This window comes from Littorina saxatilis, linkage group LG15 (genome assembly GCF_037325665.1).
Source record: "Littorina saxatilis isolate snail1 linkage group LG15, US_GU_Lsax_2.0, whole genome shotgun sequence".
NCBI classification, from domain to species: domain Eukaryota; kingdom Metazoa; phylum Mollusca; class Gastropoda; order Littorinimorpha; family Littorinidae; genus Littorina; species Littorina saxatilis.
The window spans coordinates 13,289,011-13,306,510 of NC_090259.1; the positions used below are offsets into that span (position 1 = coordinate 13,289,011).

General features: G+C 43.2%; 2 protein-coding genes across 3 annotated transcripts in view; both read left to right on the forward strand.

Annotated features, from left to right (window-relative positions):
* The window catches only part of LOC138948612 (tripartite motif-containing protein 2-like), a 51,297-nt gene extending 48,913 nt beyond the window's left edge, over positions 1 to 2,384 (forward strand). For both annotated transcript variants that reach the window (XM_070320180.1, XM_070320179.1), the window contains exon 6: positions 87 to 2,384. In XM_070320180.1, coding sequence (XP_070176281.1) covers positions 87 to 119 — 33 coding nt within the window. In that variant the 3' untranslated portion in view covers positions 120 to 2,384. The remainder of the gene's footprint in view (positions 1 to 86) is intronic.
* Positions 2,385 to 7,355: 4,971 nt separating this feature from the next.
* Positions 7,356 to 17,500, forward strand: part of LOC138948618 (beta-glucuronidase-like) — a 12,709-nt gene continuing 2,564 nt past the window's right edge. Inside the window, exons 1-8 of the mRNA XM_070320185.1 lie at positions 7,356 to 7,739; positions 10,266 to 10,442; positions 13,133 to 13,308; positions 13,937 to 14,079; positions 14,489 to 14,685; positions 15,143 to 15,271; positions 15,418 to 15,590; positions 16,605 to 16,754. Of these exons, the coding sequence (XP_070176286.1) occupies positions 7,530 to 7,739; positions 10,266 to 10,442; positions 13,133 to 13,308; positions 13,937 to 14,079; positions 14,489 to 14,685; positions 15,143 to 15,271; positions 15,418 to 15,590; positions 16,605 to 16,754 (1,355 nt within the window). The 5' untranslated portion in view covers positions 7,356 to 7,529. The remainder of the gene's footprint in view (positions 7,740 to 10,265; positions 10,443 to 13,132; positions 13,309 to 13,936; positions 14,080 to 14,488; positions 14,686 to 15,142; positions 15,272 to 15,417; positions 15,591 to 16,604; positions 16,755 to 17,500) is intronic.

The window sequence follows — 17,500 nt, forward strand, 5'->3', positions numbered from 1 at the left end:
ATGACAGTATCAATTCATCTTTCTCACATACTGGTATATATTTCTTTTTAAATTATGATTTCAATGGTTGTATCCCATCTTTTCAGGTGACGGCTCTGCCAGTGACGTCAGTTCCTTAAGTACACCCCAGGCAACGCAGACCTTGCCATCAATTTACTCTCTAGTGCTGTCACACTGGATCATATACAATCTTTTTTTTATTTAGTTTTGTTATTGTTTTTTTGTTTTTATAAATAGCTTAGTGATAATGTATATAAAAAAAACACCTCTTAGCGCATGTGACCGGATGTTGCTTTGTAACCCAAAAGAAACGTTTAAAATCGTATCTTCTTCTATCACATGCAACATTGTTTTGTAAATTTCAGTTCGGAAACGATGTTAGACGCTGGGTGCATGTATGTTAATGTTAGATATTCCAAATGGTTTGATGTAAAGAGAGTTACGAGTTGTAAATGTGCTGAGATTTTGTTATTTGTGATTCGCGAGAAAAGAATATGAAAGGCATAGAAGTGGCGGCTGATACAATACTGTTGTCACAGTTTACCGAAGATACTTCCTTGCTTTGGGATAGTTTATATCAATCATGTTGTGCATGTATTGATGTTTTACGACGGATTGCTAGCCATGTCATGTCTAAACATTAGAAATGAGAACAAAGTTTTACTTGGCAGTAACGTGTTTTTCACATAAATAACACAGCACAGGATGTACACCTCAGATGGTTAGAATACAACATTCTGTATGGCATAAGACTCACACATCGTTTATTATTCTTCGTGAAGAATACATCTCCATGTAACTTTTGTGTGGACAAAGAGAAACACTCCAACATGTTTTTGGGATTGTAATTTAAAGCCCATGAACTTTGGTCGGATTGTCTAGGTTGGTTACACAAACAACTTGCAAAGTGCTACAGTTTGACTTGTTCAGTAGAAGTCATCAGTTTATTGATTGGTGAAATGAAAACAACAACGTTACCGCCAAGGAGAGTATGTTAATAATCAAGATGGTAAAGTTATTGTGCACCAATAATATTCACTCTACATGTGGCGATGGTAATTTGTGACAGGTCATTGTTTACTACATCAACATATATAATTTTGGCTGTTGTTGTTGTTGGTGTTGTTGTTGTTCAGTGTTGTTGTTGTTGTTGTTGTTTATGGTGTATCTCTTCTTCTTCTTCATGTCATTATGTGATCATTATGACCTGTATTATAACTACCTGTATGTGCCTTTGTCCCATATTCTTAGAGCCGTACTGTATTATTACAAGTTTGTTATTGAAATAATTCTGTGCGTGCTTGGTTGCAACTCTTGTCAGATAGACAACAAACGAACAAGCAGACGGACTTTTGTTTCATATTATATTTTTTCTTAGCAACTAAACTTAGAAAATTTGCTTCACTTTCTGCTTTCAGATTGATCATGAGAAGACCAATTCCTCAAGCTGAGGGACGTGATTTCGTCTACAGGTGCCAATGTTTGTTTGATTTTGGAAACGTCATTTCATTAATGTTTTATGTCGATCATGTTTCTCAATTTATTGTAAGAGCTGAGCAATTAGAATGGTTGTATTTGCTTTAGACAACGATCATCTCTATTAAAGGGGGTGGGGATGGAGAAACAACGGGATGAACAGCAAATTAAGATGTGAGCACTGAGCAGCGATAATCTGTAGGAACAAATATGTGACCTTCCACCACGATACGAGTCGCATGTCACCTCGCGCGTTTCTGCGCTAGGCTAATATAAGTCCGGGGAGTGTCTGGTAACAGTATGAGGGTCACCTTAGTCACAGGCTTATAGCTCAAACAGTTTTTGCTCTTTTCTAAAACGGTTTTCACCACTGGATAGAGCATAAACAACTCGTTAGGAACATGTAAAATTATGAAAATCATGCAAAGGTGACATGCGACTCATTCCGTGGTGGAGGGTCACATAATGTAGTCATATTCCTTGACACGCTGGTGTGTGCAATTTGAATTATTTGATGTTTGGTTTTGAAATCATTATGTGCGTGCTTGTTTGCAACTCTTGTCAGATAGAACCACGAAACGAACAAGCAGACGGACCTTTTTTTTATATGTGTTGTTTTTCTTTCTTGGCAACTAAACTTAGAAAATTCGTTTCTTTTTCTGCTTTCCTGATTTATTATGAGAAGACCTGAACCTTTGGCTAAGGGCCGTCACTTCGTTTGTGCCAATGTTTGTTTGGTTTTGGCAACATCAATTCATTGATATTTAGTTTCGATCCTGTTTCTCATTTGATTGGTTGAAATTAGAACTCAAAATGGTTTATTTGCACGGAGCACGGAGCAGCAATAATCAACAATTTAGTTATTTTCCTTGACACACTCTTTTGAGTAAAGTTATTTGAAACACACAGCATTGTGAAAGATGTTCACAATGTTATTGTAAGTGAAAACCATGTGAATACTATATCTTGATTCGTGTGTGTGTGTGTGTGCGCGCGCGCGCGTGTGTGTGTGTGTGTGTTTGTGTGTGTGTGTGTGTGTGTGTGTGTGTGTGTGTGTGTGTGTGTTTAAAAGTAGTTCAGTTAACAATCTTCACATCTCGACTGCACCGCCTTTTACACACAATAACAAAGATACAGACAGAGAGACCAATAGACAGGCAGAGAGACCAATAGACAGGCAGAGACAGGCAGAGAGACCAATAGACAGGCAGAAAGACCAATACACAGACAGAGAGACCAATAGACAGGCAGAGAGACCAATAGACAGGCAGAGAGACCAATAGACAGGCAGAGAGACCAATAGACAGACAGAGAGACCAATAGACAGGCAGAGAGACCAATAGACAGGCAGAGAGACCAATAGACAGGCAGAGACAGGCAGAGAGACCAATAGACAGGCAGAAAGACCAATACACAGACAGAGAGACCAATAGACAGGCAGAGAGACCAATAGACAGGCAGAGACAGGCAGAGAGACCAATAGACAGGCAGAAAGACCAATACACAGACAGAGAGACCAATAGACAGGCAGAGAGACCAATAGACAGGCAGAGAGACCAATAGACAGGCAGAGAGACCAATAGACAGACAGAGAGACCAATAGACAGGCAGAGAGACCAATAGACAGGCAGAGAGACCAATAGACAGACAGAGAGACCAATAGACAGACAGAGAGACCAATAGACAGGCAGAGAGAAACAGACGGGCGGAGAAAATGATAGACTGACAAACCACCCTGCTGCGACCCCCCCCCCCCCCCCCTCCACCCAATCTCTCTCTACCTGCCCCTATCTCCCTGTGTCTCACAGACACAGGCACACACGCATGCACACACACACACACACATATACACACACACACACTCACACACACACACACACACACACACACACACACACACACAACCTGATTAAGGAAACGAGCGGTGGGGGGGGGAAGGGTTAACCTTTTCTAATACGCACGTACGCACACACACACACACACACACACACACACACACACACACACACACACACACACACACACACACACACACACACACAACCTGACTAAGGAAACGAGCGGTGAGGGGGGGGGGAGGGTTAAAAAAAAAATTATAAACAAAAAGACGCGAGAAGCGATATAGATAGAGGATACTACATGGCTTGCTGTGTCGTACCAGATTTACACGAGTTGTTTATTTAAATATTGAACTGCGAGCGAAAGCGAGCTGTTCACTATTTGAAAAAGCAACGAGTGTAATTCTGGTACGACACAGCAAGCCATGTAGTATTCTGTTTATCCTACATACTGTACTTACGTGTATTTTACTGAAAATGTCCTGCAGTCGAGGCACCTAAATTGAAGACGCTTGTTTTGGAACCTCGATCTCTTCTAAAGCCTCGTACAATCTATTACGTCAAAGCAAAGAAACGTCACTCTGAAAGTGTGGCGTGACGTGTTAGTTCTAAAAATGCATCGAAGGTAACTAGGGAGCGCAATTATTGTTTTCTATAGTGACGTTTGTCGTGGTGACTTTGGCATCATAAGCAGTGGAAAAACAGGTCCCTGCCAGACTTGCTTGACATGACCTCATTTACATGAAATACACACGTGTGATTTGAACGATTATTATCTCACGAGTGTCTCTCTCACGTATGTAGGATAAAAACATTTAGTCAATCGGTATCAAACTAAAACATTCACATCTCAACCCAGTCATCGCCGAGATTACATTTAGAGAGTCTCGGCTAACCATAACCAAAGACCGAGACGGGTCACGCTCGTCTCTGCGAAACATGCGACCGTAGTAGTGAACATAATTATTGTATTTCGTTCTTTTGAGAGTAAACATTACATAACTATATCTTTTTTTTAAATTCAGGATAAGATAACGAATACAATGCAATCATTTTTAATTCTGTCGGTGAGATTTCAATTTTAATGACAACTTTAATAAGCAAACTAATCAACTTCATTTTAAGCTTCCAAGCTGAAATGCAATCCCATAGTCCGACCTTTGTCGAAGATGGATTGACCAGTTTCAGTTAATTTGGTTAAGAAATGAGGGCGTGACAGTACCGCCTCAACAATCAATATAAGCCGGATATGACGTCATCAAAGACATTTATCGAAAAAAAAGAAAAACTGGTTTCGGGATATCATACCCAGGACCTCTCACGTGAAGTTTCACAAAGATTGGTCCAGTAGTTTTCTCAAAACAGATCTACACACACACACACACACACACACACACACACACACACACACACACACACACACAATCATACACACACACACAACACACAACACACACACACACACACACACACACACAACACACACACACACACACACACACACACACACACACTCGCACGCACATGACAGATGCCTATGCTCGGGTTACGTCTATCTGACGAAGTTAACAACAGATGGACAGCGAATCACACGTACTTTCTCATCTTAGTTTTGAAAGTTACAGATACAGCAAATTGGAGAAAGGAAAACATGGCAAGAAAAAGTAATATCAGCTGACACACTGACAGTGATTGCATTTTGTCTTACGATATGAAGAGTCAAGTGCAGAGTCAAGGGGAAGATTTGATGCAACCATTGTAAAGAGAGGATCGAGTGTGGCGACTTTCTGTTAAGGCCCGGTCACACAGCCCAAAAGTCGCGTAAACGCATGAATCACCCACAAAATTCGATCCTTACGCGATACATGCGCGATTAGCGCATTTCATCAGTTTGTCTTACGTGGAACCTCCGTAGTTGTCCGCCGATGTTCGCCGTATCGGCGCTTTACGCGATTCCAGGTTTTTAACAGCTCAAAACTCGGCTTCGCGTAAGAGTTTACGCAGTATTGCGCTGTTTTACGTAATTTCTGCGTAGTTTGCGTAGTTCTTACGCGAACAATGCGCGAAATATACGTGGAATGTCAGTGATCGTTCGCGACTGTTGAAACGGGAATGCCAAGGCGCCGCGGTTGCATCAGTTTATATATTATGCGCGGAACGGACGTGCGCGCTGCCGCGCATTCCTTGCGCAGTTCATGCGCGAATCATAAGCAGTTCATTAGTGATAGTGCGTAGATTATACGTGGTTGTCCGTGAACCTTTGCGTACCTATGCGCTGTAGTGAGTGGTTTGTTGGTGATTTTTGCGTGATCTGTCCGTAGTTCTTGCGCAATTCATCGGTGATTTTCATCGCGTAAATCTGCGAAAATGGTCAAATTCTCGACCGACAAGCACGCACAACCAAATTGTATGTGTGATTCATGCGTTTACGCGACTTTTGGGCTGTGTGACCGGGCCTTTATACAGTGTGTGGCATGCGCTGCGTCTACACACAACGAGGACCTATTGTGTGGAAATCATGTCAGTAATCTCGATGGAATCCACTCGACGGAGATACCTGCCAGCCTGATGATGATAATACTAATAATGATCATAATGACAGCTTATACAGCGCAAACCACATTAATCTATAATGTGTCACCGTACCGCCTGCTGTGTCTGTGTTTTGTGTGACCTTGACATTGTTAAGGTGCTCGCTAAGATAGCCCCACGGTGTGCTCCCGGTTGGCCTTATCTCGTTTGACCTATCTCGTTTGACCGTATCTCGTTTGGCCGTATCTCGTTTGGCCGTATCTCGTTTGGCCGTATCTCGTTTGACCGTAACTCGTTTGGCCGTATCTCGTTTGACCGTAACTCGTTTGGCCGTATCTCGTTTGGCCGTAACTCGTTTGGCCTTATCTCGTTTGACCTATCTCGTTTGACCTATCTCGTTTGACCGTATCTCGTTTGGCCGTAACTCGTTTGGCCGTATCTCGTTTGGCCGTAACTCGTTTGGCCGTATCTCGTTTGGCCGTATCTCGTTTGACCGTAACTCGTTTGACCGTATCTCGTTTGACCGTATGCATTCATTTAAACAGACTTCGTCTCGTTTGACCGTATTTGCTCATGTTTGGTTGTCAGTGTTATGTCCCGTGCACCTTCCAGAACCGATGTCCACAAAGCGAAAGAGCGAGTCCGCCTCTTTTTGTTTCTATCGTCTCCATGACTGTTCGTTTGAAAATGAATTGACTCACAGCAAACTGTCCGCGATCTTTACATTGTGAGTACAAATCGCAAACATATCCTCCATATGTCTCACGTGAGAGACAGAGAGAGAAAAAAGCAACATACCATTGCTGTAAACGCTCACAGACGTTTTTTTTAATCACGTGAATTGAAAGAGCATGCTACTGTTTTTTTTCTCTTTTCTGTTTTGTTTTGCTAGTGACTGATCACACACACATACACATACCGGCACACGCACGATCAGGTAAAATCATACGGTCAAACGAGACTGTCCAATACGGTCAACTGCTACAACGCTTCGGTTACTGTCACAGTTACCTGGGTGGCGGCCACATCAATCATACGGTCAAACGAGGTACGGCCAACCGGACCCTAACCAACCCCACCTTGACCTTAGCATTGCATTTTGCTGACCCCAGATAATCATTCAGGCCAACCGGTCTGATTGTGAAAGTAGCTTTGATGAAGTGTTGGGCGAGGATTAGGCCTACCTCTTCATGGATACACATACTTACACCCTGATTTGTACGTGTGCGTTTTTTTCTCCCGTGACCCGAGATGGCCCGGGGCTTCGTAACACCTTGACCCCTTAAAACCGTTATCCGTAAGGTTAGACAGATATTATTTTGTGTTGTGATGCTTACATGTTTTTTCTTCTTCTCCATGACCCTAGAGAGCCCGAGGCTTGATTTAACTTTGACACCTTAAAAGCGTTATCAGTAACGTGAGACGGAAAGCCTTGGTCTCGCAAGTCAATATAACACCCCCCCCCCCTCCCCCTTTCCCCCCCTCTCCCCCCCCTCCTGTGTCATCATTCTATCACGCGCTAGACGAAGAGCCAGGGTTGCGCCTTCACCTATAGCTACCTTTACATTCAGTATGTGCTGACTGGCCTCAGTCTTGAATATAAACAGACTGATTACATCTATGTCGCAGCCTTCCCGCTCAGTGTGTTGAGGTCGTCCTCACTGTTCACACGTCTTGGCGAAGATGGCTTCATCTGCTTTCCACCGTTTGGTGCTCGTGGCGTCAGGGGTGTGCGCGGTTACCATGGTAACGGGGCAGGGGATGCTGTACCCCCGCAGCTCGGAGAGCCGGGTGGTCAACACGCTGGATGGAATGTGGTCCTTCCGTATGGACGACTCCCCGTCACGTGACCAGGGCTTCACGGACCAGTGGTGGACCAAGCCTCTCAAACAGGTTAGAGGACAGCTTTGCTATCGATATACTACGCACTGTACAGTCTGTCTCAAAAGATATTGCTAATTTGCCTATGATCTCAAACAAGTTGTATATGTTCATAACAAACAAATTCATGGCAAATTATAAATCACTGTAAAGGTGATCAACTAATCTATTTAAAATATATGTCAGATTTCTGAATTACTTCCCTTTGGTCGTGCCAGATGACAGTTATCGCCCTTGGTTGCAAAATACGGGATGGCACGACATGTTGGTCAAAACACGTGTTTGGGGTTAATTATCAGCATTCGTTTTAACACCATAGAATCATTGTGCGGTTTGATTTTGTCATCGTCATTCTCTTTCTTCCCATAAGATAATAATATTCAACGTGTTTGATTGATATTTGACACAATTTTGGACACTTCTGACTCTTTTTTTTATTAATCCTTTTCTGAGCATCAGTTCTGTCATTGAGCCATACTCATCCTCTACACTAACTGTCCAATCTTCTCTGTCTCTCTGTGTCTCTCTCTGTCTCTCTCTGTCTCTCCAATCTTCTTGCTTCTTTTTGTATGTTCACCACAACTGGTGTCTTTGTGCGGTAACAGAGAGACACACTCATCCTCTACACTAACTGTCCAATCTTCTCTGTCTCTCTCTGTCTCTCCAATATTCTTGCTTCTTTTTGTGTGTTCAACACAACTGGTGTCTTTGTGCAGTAACAGAGAGACATTTTAATAAATACTGTCATAGTACTAAAACATTCCTTTCTTTGGATTTTTTTTTCGTGCCAGTGATATTTACCAAGAACACAAAATCTGTTCATAGAAAGGGAGAAACTGCTCTGTTGTTGCATCTAAGGACCTGTTTAGACTAAAAGAAAACATACGTCAACTTTAACTTTATTTTTCTTGAAAATAAATCTATCCACAAAACTCCATGTTTTACCAAAAAACTCCATGTTTTATCCCTAAAATTCCATTTCATATCCCCCAAAATCCATGTTTTATCTCAAAAACTCCATATTGTATCCCTAAAATTCCAAGTATTATCTCAAAACCACCATGTTTCATTCCCCAAACTTCATGTATCCCCAACACTCAATTTTTTTTGTCTCCAAAATTCCGTGTTTTATCCCAATAACTCAATGTTTATCCCACACAACTCCATGTTGCATCCCTACAATTCCATGTTGTATCTCCAAAACTCCATGTTTTATCTCCAAATCTCCATGTTGTATCCCCAAAACTCCATATTGTATCCTTAAAACTCCATGTTTCATCTCGGAAAATCCATGTTTTGTCCCCAAAACTCCATGTTGTATCCCAATATCTCCATGTCGTATCCCTAAAACTCCATGTCGTATCCCTAAAACTCCATGTTGTATCCCTAAAACTCCATGTCGTATCTCTAAAACTCCATGTTTTATCCCTATATCTCCATGTCGTATCCCTAAAACTCCATGTCGTATCTCTAAAACTCCATGTTTTATCCCTATATCTCCATGTCGTATCCCTAAAACTCCATGTCGTATCCCTAAAACTCTATGTCGTATCCCTAAAACTCTATGTCGTATCCCTAAAACTCCATGTTGTATCCCTAAAACTCCATGTCGTATCCCTAAAACTCCATGTTGTATCCCTAAAACTCCATGTTTTATCTCGAACACTTCATGTTTTGTCCCTAAAGCTCAATGTTCATCCCACACAACTCCATGATTTCACCTCCGACTCAATATTTTAGCCAAAAACTCCGTGTTTTATCCCCAAAACTCCGTGTTTTATCCCCAAAACTCCGTGTTTTATCCCCCAAATTCCGTGTTTTATCCCAACACTCCATGTTGTATCCCCAAAACTCCATGATTTCCAAAACTCCATGTTTTATCTCCAACACTCCATGTTGCATCCTTACAATTCCATGTTGTATCCCCAAAACTCCATGTTTTACCTCCAAAACTCCATGTTCTATCCACAAATCTTCATGTTGTATCGCCCATATCTCCATGTTGTATCCCAAAATCTCCATGTTGTACTCCCAAAAACTCCATGTTTTATCTCCAAAACTCCATATTGTATCCCCAAAACTCCATGTTGTATCCCCAAAACTCCATGTTTTATCTCAAAAACTCCATGTTGTATCCACAAATCTCCATGTTGTAGTCCCAAAAACTCCATGTTGTATCCACAAATCTCAATGTTGTATCGCCCATATCTCCATGTTGTATCCACAAATCTCCATGTTGTAGTCCCAAAAACTCCATGTTGTATCCCCAAAAAGCCATGTTTTTTCTTCAAAACTCCATATTGTATCCCCAACACTAAATGTTTAATCTCCAAAACTCCATGTTGTATCCCCAAAACACCAAGTTTTTGTCCAAAACTCCATGTTTTATCCTTAAAGCTCAATGTTTATCCCCAAACTCCATGTATTATCCCCAAAACGTAATGTGTCATCCCCAAAACTCCATGTTTTATCCCCATAAGCTACAAAAGCTATACTGATGATTGACCAGTATTTCAACCACCAATCTGATCTTTTAAGACAGGTGACGTCATACCGATGGCAGTGCCCAGCAGTTACAATGACGTCACCGCGGACCGTGCAGTGCGCGACTTCGTGGGGTGGGCGTGGTATGAGACGGATTTCTTCGTGTCGTCTGACTGGCAGGACAGAGTTGTCTCTCTTCGGTTTGGCAGTGTCCACTACTACGCCATGGTCGTGCGTGACGTCATTCTCTTGGGTTTTGTATAAACTCGGCAAAAACATTATTGCACAAATGTTTATACCCAAACTATAACATTGATTCCCGTGTTATTTCATGCTAACTGACTACGCCATGAATCCCAAAACAAATAGACTGCTAAGGATAAGGATAAGATTTTATATAGTCCATGAGGGTAACCTCACAGAAATTCGGGCTGCTTTCTCCCTAGGGAAAGCGAGCTGCCATACAGTATACGGCGCTACCCTTTTTATATTTAGTCAAGTTTTGACTAAATATTTTAACATCGAGGGGGAATCGAAACGAGGGTATGGTGTATGTGTGTCTGTCTGTGCGTGTGTGTGTGTGTGTGTGTGTGTGTAGAACGATTCAGACTAAACTACTGGACCGATATTTATGAAATTTGACATGAGAGTTCCTGGGTATGAAATCCCCGAACGTTTTTCTTCATTTTTTTGATAAATGTCTTTGATGACGTCATATCCGGCTTTTCGTGAAAGTTGAGGCGGCACTGTCACGCCCTCATTTTTCAACCAAATTGGTTGAAATTTTGGTCAAGTAATCTTCGACGAAGCCCGGACTTCGGTATTGCATTTCAGCTTGGTGGCTTAAAAATTAATTAATGACTTTGGTCATTAAAAATCTGAAAATTGTAAAAAAAAAAAAAATTTATAAAACGATCCAAATTTACGTTTATCTTATTTTCCATCATTTGCTGATTCCAAAAACATATAAATATGTTATATTCGGATTAAAAACAAGCTCTGAAAATTAAATATATAAGAATTATTATCAAAATTAAATTGTCGAAATCAATTTAAAAACACTTTCATCTTATTCCTTGTCGGTTCCTGATTCCAAAAACATATAGATATGATATGTTTGGATTAAAAACACGCTCAGAAAGTTAAAACAAAGAGAGGTACAGAAAAGCGTGCTATCCTTCTTAGCGCAACTACTACCCCGCTCTTCTTGTCAATTTCACTGCCTATGCCGTGAGCGGTGGACTACCTTGCTGCGTTGCATTGCGTTCAGTTTCATTCTGTGAGTTCGACAGCTACTTGACTAAATATGGTATTTTCGCCTTACGCGACTTGTTTTTCCTGCATGCGTGTATTCGTTTCCAAGCCCTGAGACTTAATGCCGTGTGAGATGGAACGTGCCAAAATTCAGAATAAAACACACACAAACAAATAATTTGTTTGAACGTATCATTATTGACAAAACAAAACGTTACGTTCACAAATATATCGACCCAGCGGTCTTTTAATTTAACAGACAAATACTTATTACACAACACTTATCTTGACAACATTTTCAGCGGCTTGCAGTGAAGACACACACAACTGAAGCAAAGATAACTGTCGAAACTTGCAAGCCGCTAACACATTATGTCAAGATAAGTGGTGTGTTATTATATTAACAGTGACTGCAATAGATGTAGCAAAGCATTCTCTCTCTCTCTCTCTCTCTCTCTCTCTCTCTCTCTCTCTCTCTCTCTCTCTCTCTCTCTCTCTCTCTCTCTCTCTCTCTCTCTCTCTCTCTCTCTCTCTCTCTCTCTCTCTCTCTCTCTCTCTCTCTCTCTCTCTCTCTCTCTCTTTTTATTTGTATAAAATATTATGAAATATTTTGAAAGAAAAGGGTTGAAGTTATCACTTGTTCGCCATGTCTTGTTATCAGAATGTGTATTGATTATCAGTTTTAGAACGTGTCCATAAGCAGTCTGCTTGTTAACGTTCTTAATGTTGTTACTGTTTATAACGTGTATACAAGAAATTAATAAAAACATGCTTAAACCAAGTGTTGTGTAATTAGTGTCTGTCTGTGCGCTTAACTCATTGTCTCCCAGGTACGGATATATCCGTACCCACTCATATGGCTTTATCTGACCAGGTACGGATTTATCCGCTCAGACTGTTAGCTTCAGTCGCTTCCTGTAACGTCCATACAACGCCTGCATTCCAGCGTGTTGATACACAGTTACTACACAGTTACTACAATTCTGAGTGACCTGCTGCAGCACAGCTGGTCTAGGCTAAAAAAAAAACCTTGGTCAACATAGGTGGGGTAGAAAGTGTTAAAAGACCGCTGGGTCGATATATTTGTGAACGCAACGTTTTGTTTTGTCAATAATTAAATGTTCCAACAACTCACTTTTTTTTTTAATTCTGACTACGCCATGGTGATGCATGAGGTTATACACTTTGGTTTTGTATAAACTCAGCAACACCAGCTGGGTAACAAAAAACACTGTTCCCCATGTGACAGTGGGTGTATGATTTATGTTCACCTTTGCCTTTTGACAGTGGGTGTATGATTGACGTTGACCTTTGCCCTGTGACAGTGGGTGTTTGATTTACGTTGACCTTTGCCCTGTGACAGTGGGTGTATGATTTATGTTCACCTTTGCCTTTTGACAGTGGGTGTATGATTGACGTTGACCTTTGCCCTGTGACAGTGTGTGTGTGATTTACATTGACCTTTGCCTTTTGACAGTGGGTGTATGATTGACGTTGACCTTTGCCCTGTGACAGTGGGTGTATGATTGACGTTGACCTTTGCCTTGTGACAGTGGGTGTATGATTGACGTTGACCTTTGCCCTGTGACAGTGTGTGTATGATTGACGTTGACCTTTGCCCTGTGACAGTGTGTGTATGATTTACGTTGACCTTTGCCTTTTGACAGTGGGTCAACGGGCAGGAGGCGGTACGTCACAATGGCGGCCATCTGCCGTTTGAGGGAGTCATCAACGACATGGTCAACTGGACGTCCTCGAACCGCCTTACAGTGGCCGTTAACAACACGCTGACCCCACTCACCCTGCCCCCTGGATCCATCGAGTGGCAGAAAGACACCAGCAGGTAACTACCTCCCTCACCCTCTCACCCCCCACCCCCTAACCCTGCCCCCTGGATCCATCGAGTGGCAGAAAGACTCTAGCAGGTAACTACCCCCCTCACCCCCCACCCCTAACCCTGCCCCCTGGATCCATCGAGTGGCAGAAAGACTCCAGCAGGTAACTACCCCCCTCACCCCCGCCCCCCCCCTAACCCTGCCCCCTGGATCCATCGAGTGGCAGAAAGACACCAGCAGGTAACTACCTCCCTCACCCTCTCACCCCCACCCCCCTAACCCTGCCCCCTGGATCCATCGAGTGGCAGAAAGACTCTAGCAGGTAACTACCCCCCTCACCCCCCCCCCTAACCCTGCCCCCTGGATCCATCGAGTGGCAGAAAGACTCCAGCAGGTAACTACCCCCCTCACCCCCGCCCCCCCCCCCCCCCCCAACCCTGCCCCCTGGATCCATCGAGTGGCAGAAAGACACCAGCAGGTAACTACCCCCCTCACACACACACCCCCCTAACCCTTCCCCTGGATCCATCAAGGTGCAGGAAGACACCAGCAGGTAACTAAGGTCATAATGATAATGAACAGCCACAGACACTACGCACAATACACAGTACATCAACGGCTATACTCTGTCGCCAGATACCCCGACGGTTACTTCGTGCAGAACCTTCAGATGGATTTCTTCAACTACGCGGGCATCCACCGCCACGTGCAGATCTACACCAAGCCCCGCATCAACATCGACGATATCATCATTGTTACCGACATCCAGGGGGATAATGGTCAGTTCTCAAGTCTGTTGTCAGTTTTTGAGATTTGATGTCTTTGACGGTTAATGATGAACTAACCAGTGATGTTTATTTCCAGGTATGGTGAACCACAACGGATAATGATAAACTAACCAGAGATGTTTATTTCTAGGCATGGTGAACCACAACGGATAATGATAAACTAACCAGTGATGTTTATTTCCAGGTATGGTGAACCACAACGGATAATGATGAACTAACCAGTGATGTTTATTTCCAGGTATGGTGAACTACAACGGGTAATGATGAACTAACCAGTGATGTTTATTTCCAGGCATGGTGAACCACAACGGGTTATGATGAACTAACCAGTGCTGTATATTTCCAGGCATTGTGAACTACAACGGGTAATGATGAACTAACCAGTAATGTTTATTTCCAGGCATCGTGAACTACAATGTAACCTTGGCGGGTAATGGCGATCAGTCCGTGTCGGTCAAGATCAACGTGCTTGACGCTGATGGAGCGGTTGTGGCGTCCAGTTCACGGCTGAGTGACCAGGTGGTGATCGTCAACGTCACGCTGTGGTGGCCATGGACCATGACGACAGGCACACCCGCCTACATGTATACACTTCAGGTGTTCGGTCATAGTTTCTCTCTCTCTCTCTCTCTCTCTCTCTCTCTCTCTCTCTCTCTCTCTCTCTCTCTCTCTCTCTCTCTCTCTCTCTCTCTCTCTCTCTCTCTCTCTCTCTCTCTCTCTCTCTTTATTATTCTATTTCTTCTTCTTACAATTGTTTCCATAATGATCAACCTGATTCATTCATTCATAAGGGGATAACCAGGGGCCGTTTGGTATCATGTTGTGATCAGGAAATACGTAATGATGCATCAGTGATCCGGAACGGACAACAACAAAGAGGGATTTCTCTTTTAGCCTAAAACTTAAAGCGCGGCGATTTCAGAAGCAAATTCACCCAATATTGAACTATATATTGAACTCGGCGAATGAATGCCGGAATAGGAACGTTTTGATCTTTCTAGTGAGCAAATAAGACACAGGTAATTTTGGGTGATCTTTAGTATTACACGTGCAGGTAATGGCGGGTGATGACGTGTACCGGGAACCGTTCGGTGTGCGTACAGTGGGAGTGACGTCACAAGGTTTCCTGATCAACAGCAAACCGTTCTACTGTCACGGAGTGGACAAGCACGAGGATTCTGACGTAAGTACGGGTAACATCGTATCTGTTTATCTGACGTAATTACGGGTAACATCGTATATGTGTATCTGACATAAGTACTGGTACCATCGTATCTGTTTATCTCACCCCATGTGACTCTTGTAGTGTGTATCTGTTTATTTCACCAGATCCGCGGGAAAGGGCTGGACTATCCGCTGATAGCGCGTGACTTCTACATGCTCAAGTGGCTGGGGGTCAACTGTTTCCGGTCGTCTCACTACCCGTACGCTGAGGAGATCCTCGACCAGGCTGACCGACAGGGAATTGTCGTCATCAATGAGTGTCCGGGCGTCGGAATCAGGTGGCTAACTGTGTTTCCACAAATCGTATTTCATGCACTTGTTTCAATGGGTTTTGTCAGTGTTAGGTGATGCTTAATGAAGTCGGAATCAGGTGGCTAACTGTGTTTCCACAAATCGTATTTCATGCACTTGTTTCAATGGGTTTTGTCAGTGTTAGGTGATGCTTAATGAAGTCGGAATCAGGTTGGAACTGTGCTTTTAGAAATATTGATTCGTAGATTTGTTTGATTGACTTCGTCAGCGCTTTGGTTATTATGTGTTGATCATCGATCAGTGTATTGGCGATGGAATCAAGTTTGGACTCTATGTCAAGATCAGGTACATGTCCCAATTAATCCTGTGTACTGTGTCAGGGGGAACAACATGGGCCTTGTTGTATGTGATACCTAACCCTGTTCTCTGTGTCAGGGGGAACAACATGGGCCTTGTTGTATGTCATACCTAACCCTGTTCTCTGTGTCAGGGGGAACAACATGGGCCTTGTTGTATGTCATACCTAACCCTGTTCTCTGTGTCAGGGAGAACAACATGGGCCTTGTTGTATGTCATACCTAACCCTGTTCTCTGTGTCAGGGAGAACAACATGGGCCTTGTTGTATGTCATACCTAACCCTGTTCTCTGTGTCAGGGAGAACAACATGGGCCTTGTTGTATGTCATACCTAACCGTGTTCTCTGTGTCAGGGGGAACAACATGGGCCTTGCTGTATGCCATACTTATCCCTGTTCTCTGTGTCAGGGGGAACAACATGGGCCTTGCTGTATGTCATACCTAACCGTGTTCTCTGTGTCAGGGGGAACAACATGGGCCTTGCTGTATGTCATACCTAACCCTGTTCTCTGTGTCAGGGGGAACAACATGGGCCTTGCTGTATGTCATACAAAACCCTGTTCTCTGTGTCAGGGGGAACAACATGGGCCTTGCTGTATGTCATACCTAACCCTGTTCTCTGTGACAGGGGGAACAACATGGGCCTTGCTGTATGTCATACAAAACCCTGTTCTCTGTGTCAGGGAGAACAACATGGGCCCAGAGAACGTGGCTCACCACAAGGAAGTCATGTGGGAGTTTGTGCGGCGCGACAAGAACCGGCCCGCTGTTGTCATGTGGTCAACGGCCAACGAGCCCCGGTCTGACGTCCCGAAAGCCGAGCTGTACTTCGGGTTAGTACTGATGTCATGGGGTTGGTTGCTGGCTTGGTTGTTGAGTGAATTTTACTTTGGATCTGTCCTAGTTAACGTGTCCCATGTATGTGTCAGAGAGTTGATCACCTACATGCGGAACCTGGACCGTACTCGTCCGCCCCCCCTCTCTCTCTCTCTCTCTCTCTCTCTCTCTCTCTCTCTCTCTCTCTCTCTCTCTCTCTCTCTCTCTCTCTCTCTCTCTCTCTCTCTCTCTCTCTCTCATCGCCGTGCTGCAAAACTAATTCTGGATGAGTCAAATAGGCCAACAGATGATATATTAAAGCTCCTTAATTTCCTACCCTTGAAAGATCAGTTGACGCTAAACAAGGCTGTCTTTATGTATAAAGTGATTAACAATGATGTACCTACATATTTAAAATCACATTTCAGACATGCCACAAAAAGATATGAGTCCCAGAATCTGATCCCTCCTATCCCTCGTCTAGACTTGTATAAGTCAAGTTTAGCCTTCTCAGGAGCGTCTCTCTGGAATTCCCTACCCCTACAAATCAGAAATGCCTCTTCTGTGAAAACGTTTCGGCGCCAGTTCCATTCCCGCTTGATGGGTAAATAGAAAACTTTTCATGCCAGATATGTTTGTGTGTCTTTTGATTTGTTCTTTATGTGTATGTATTGATAATTATACTATACATGCAAATGATCGTGACAATTCCTCCACACATTTTCCTCCTTTTGTCATCAGTTGTTTTGGATGCTTATATGCA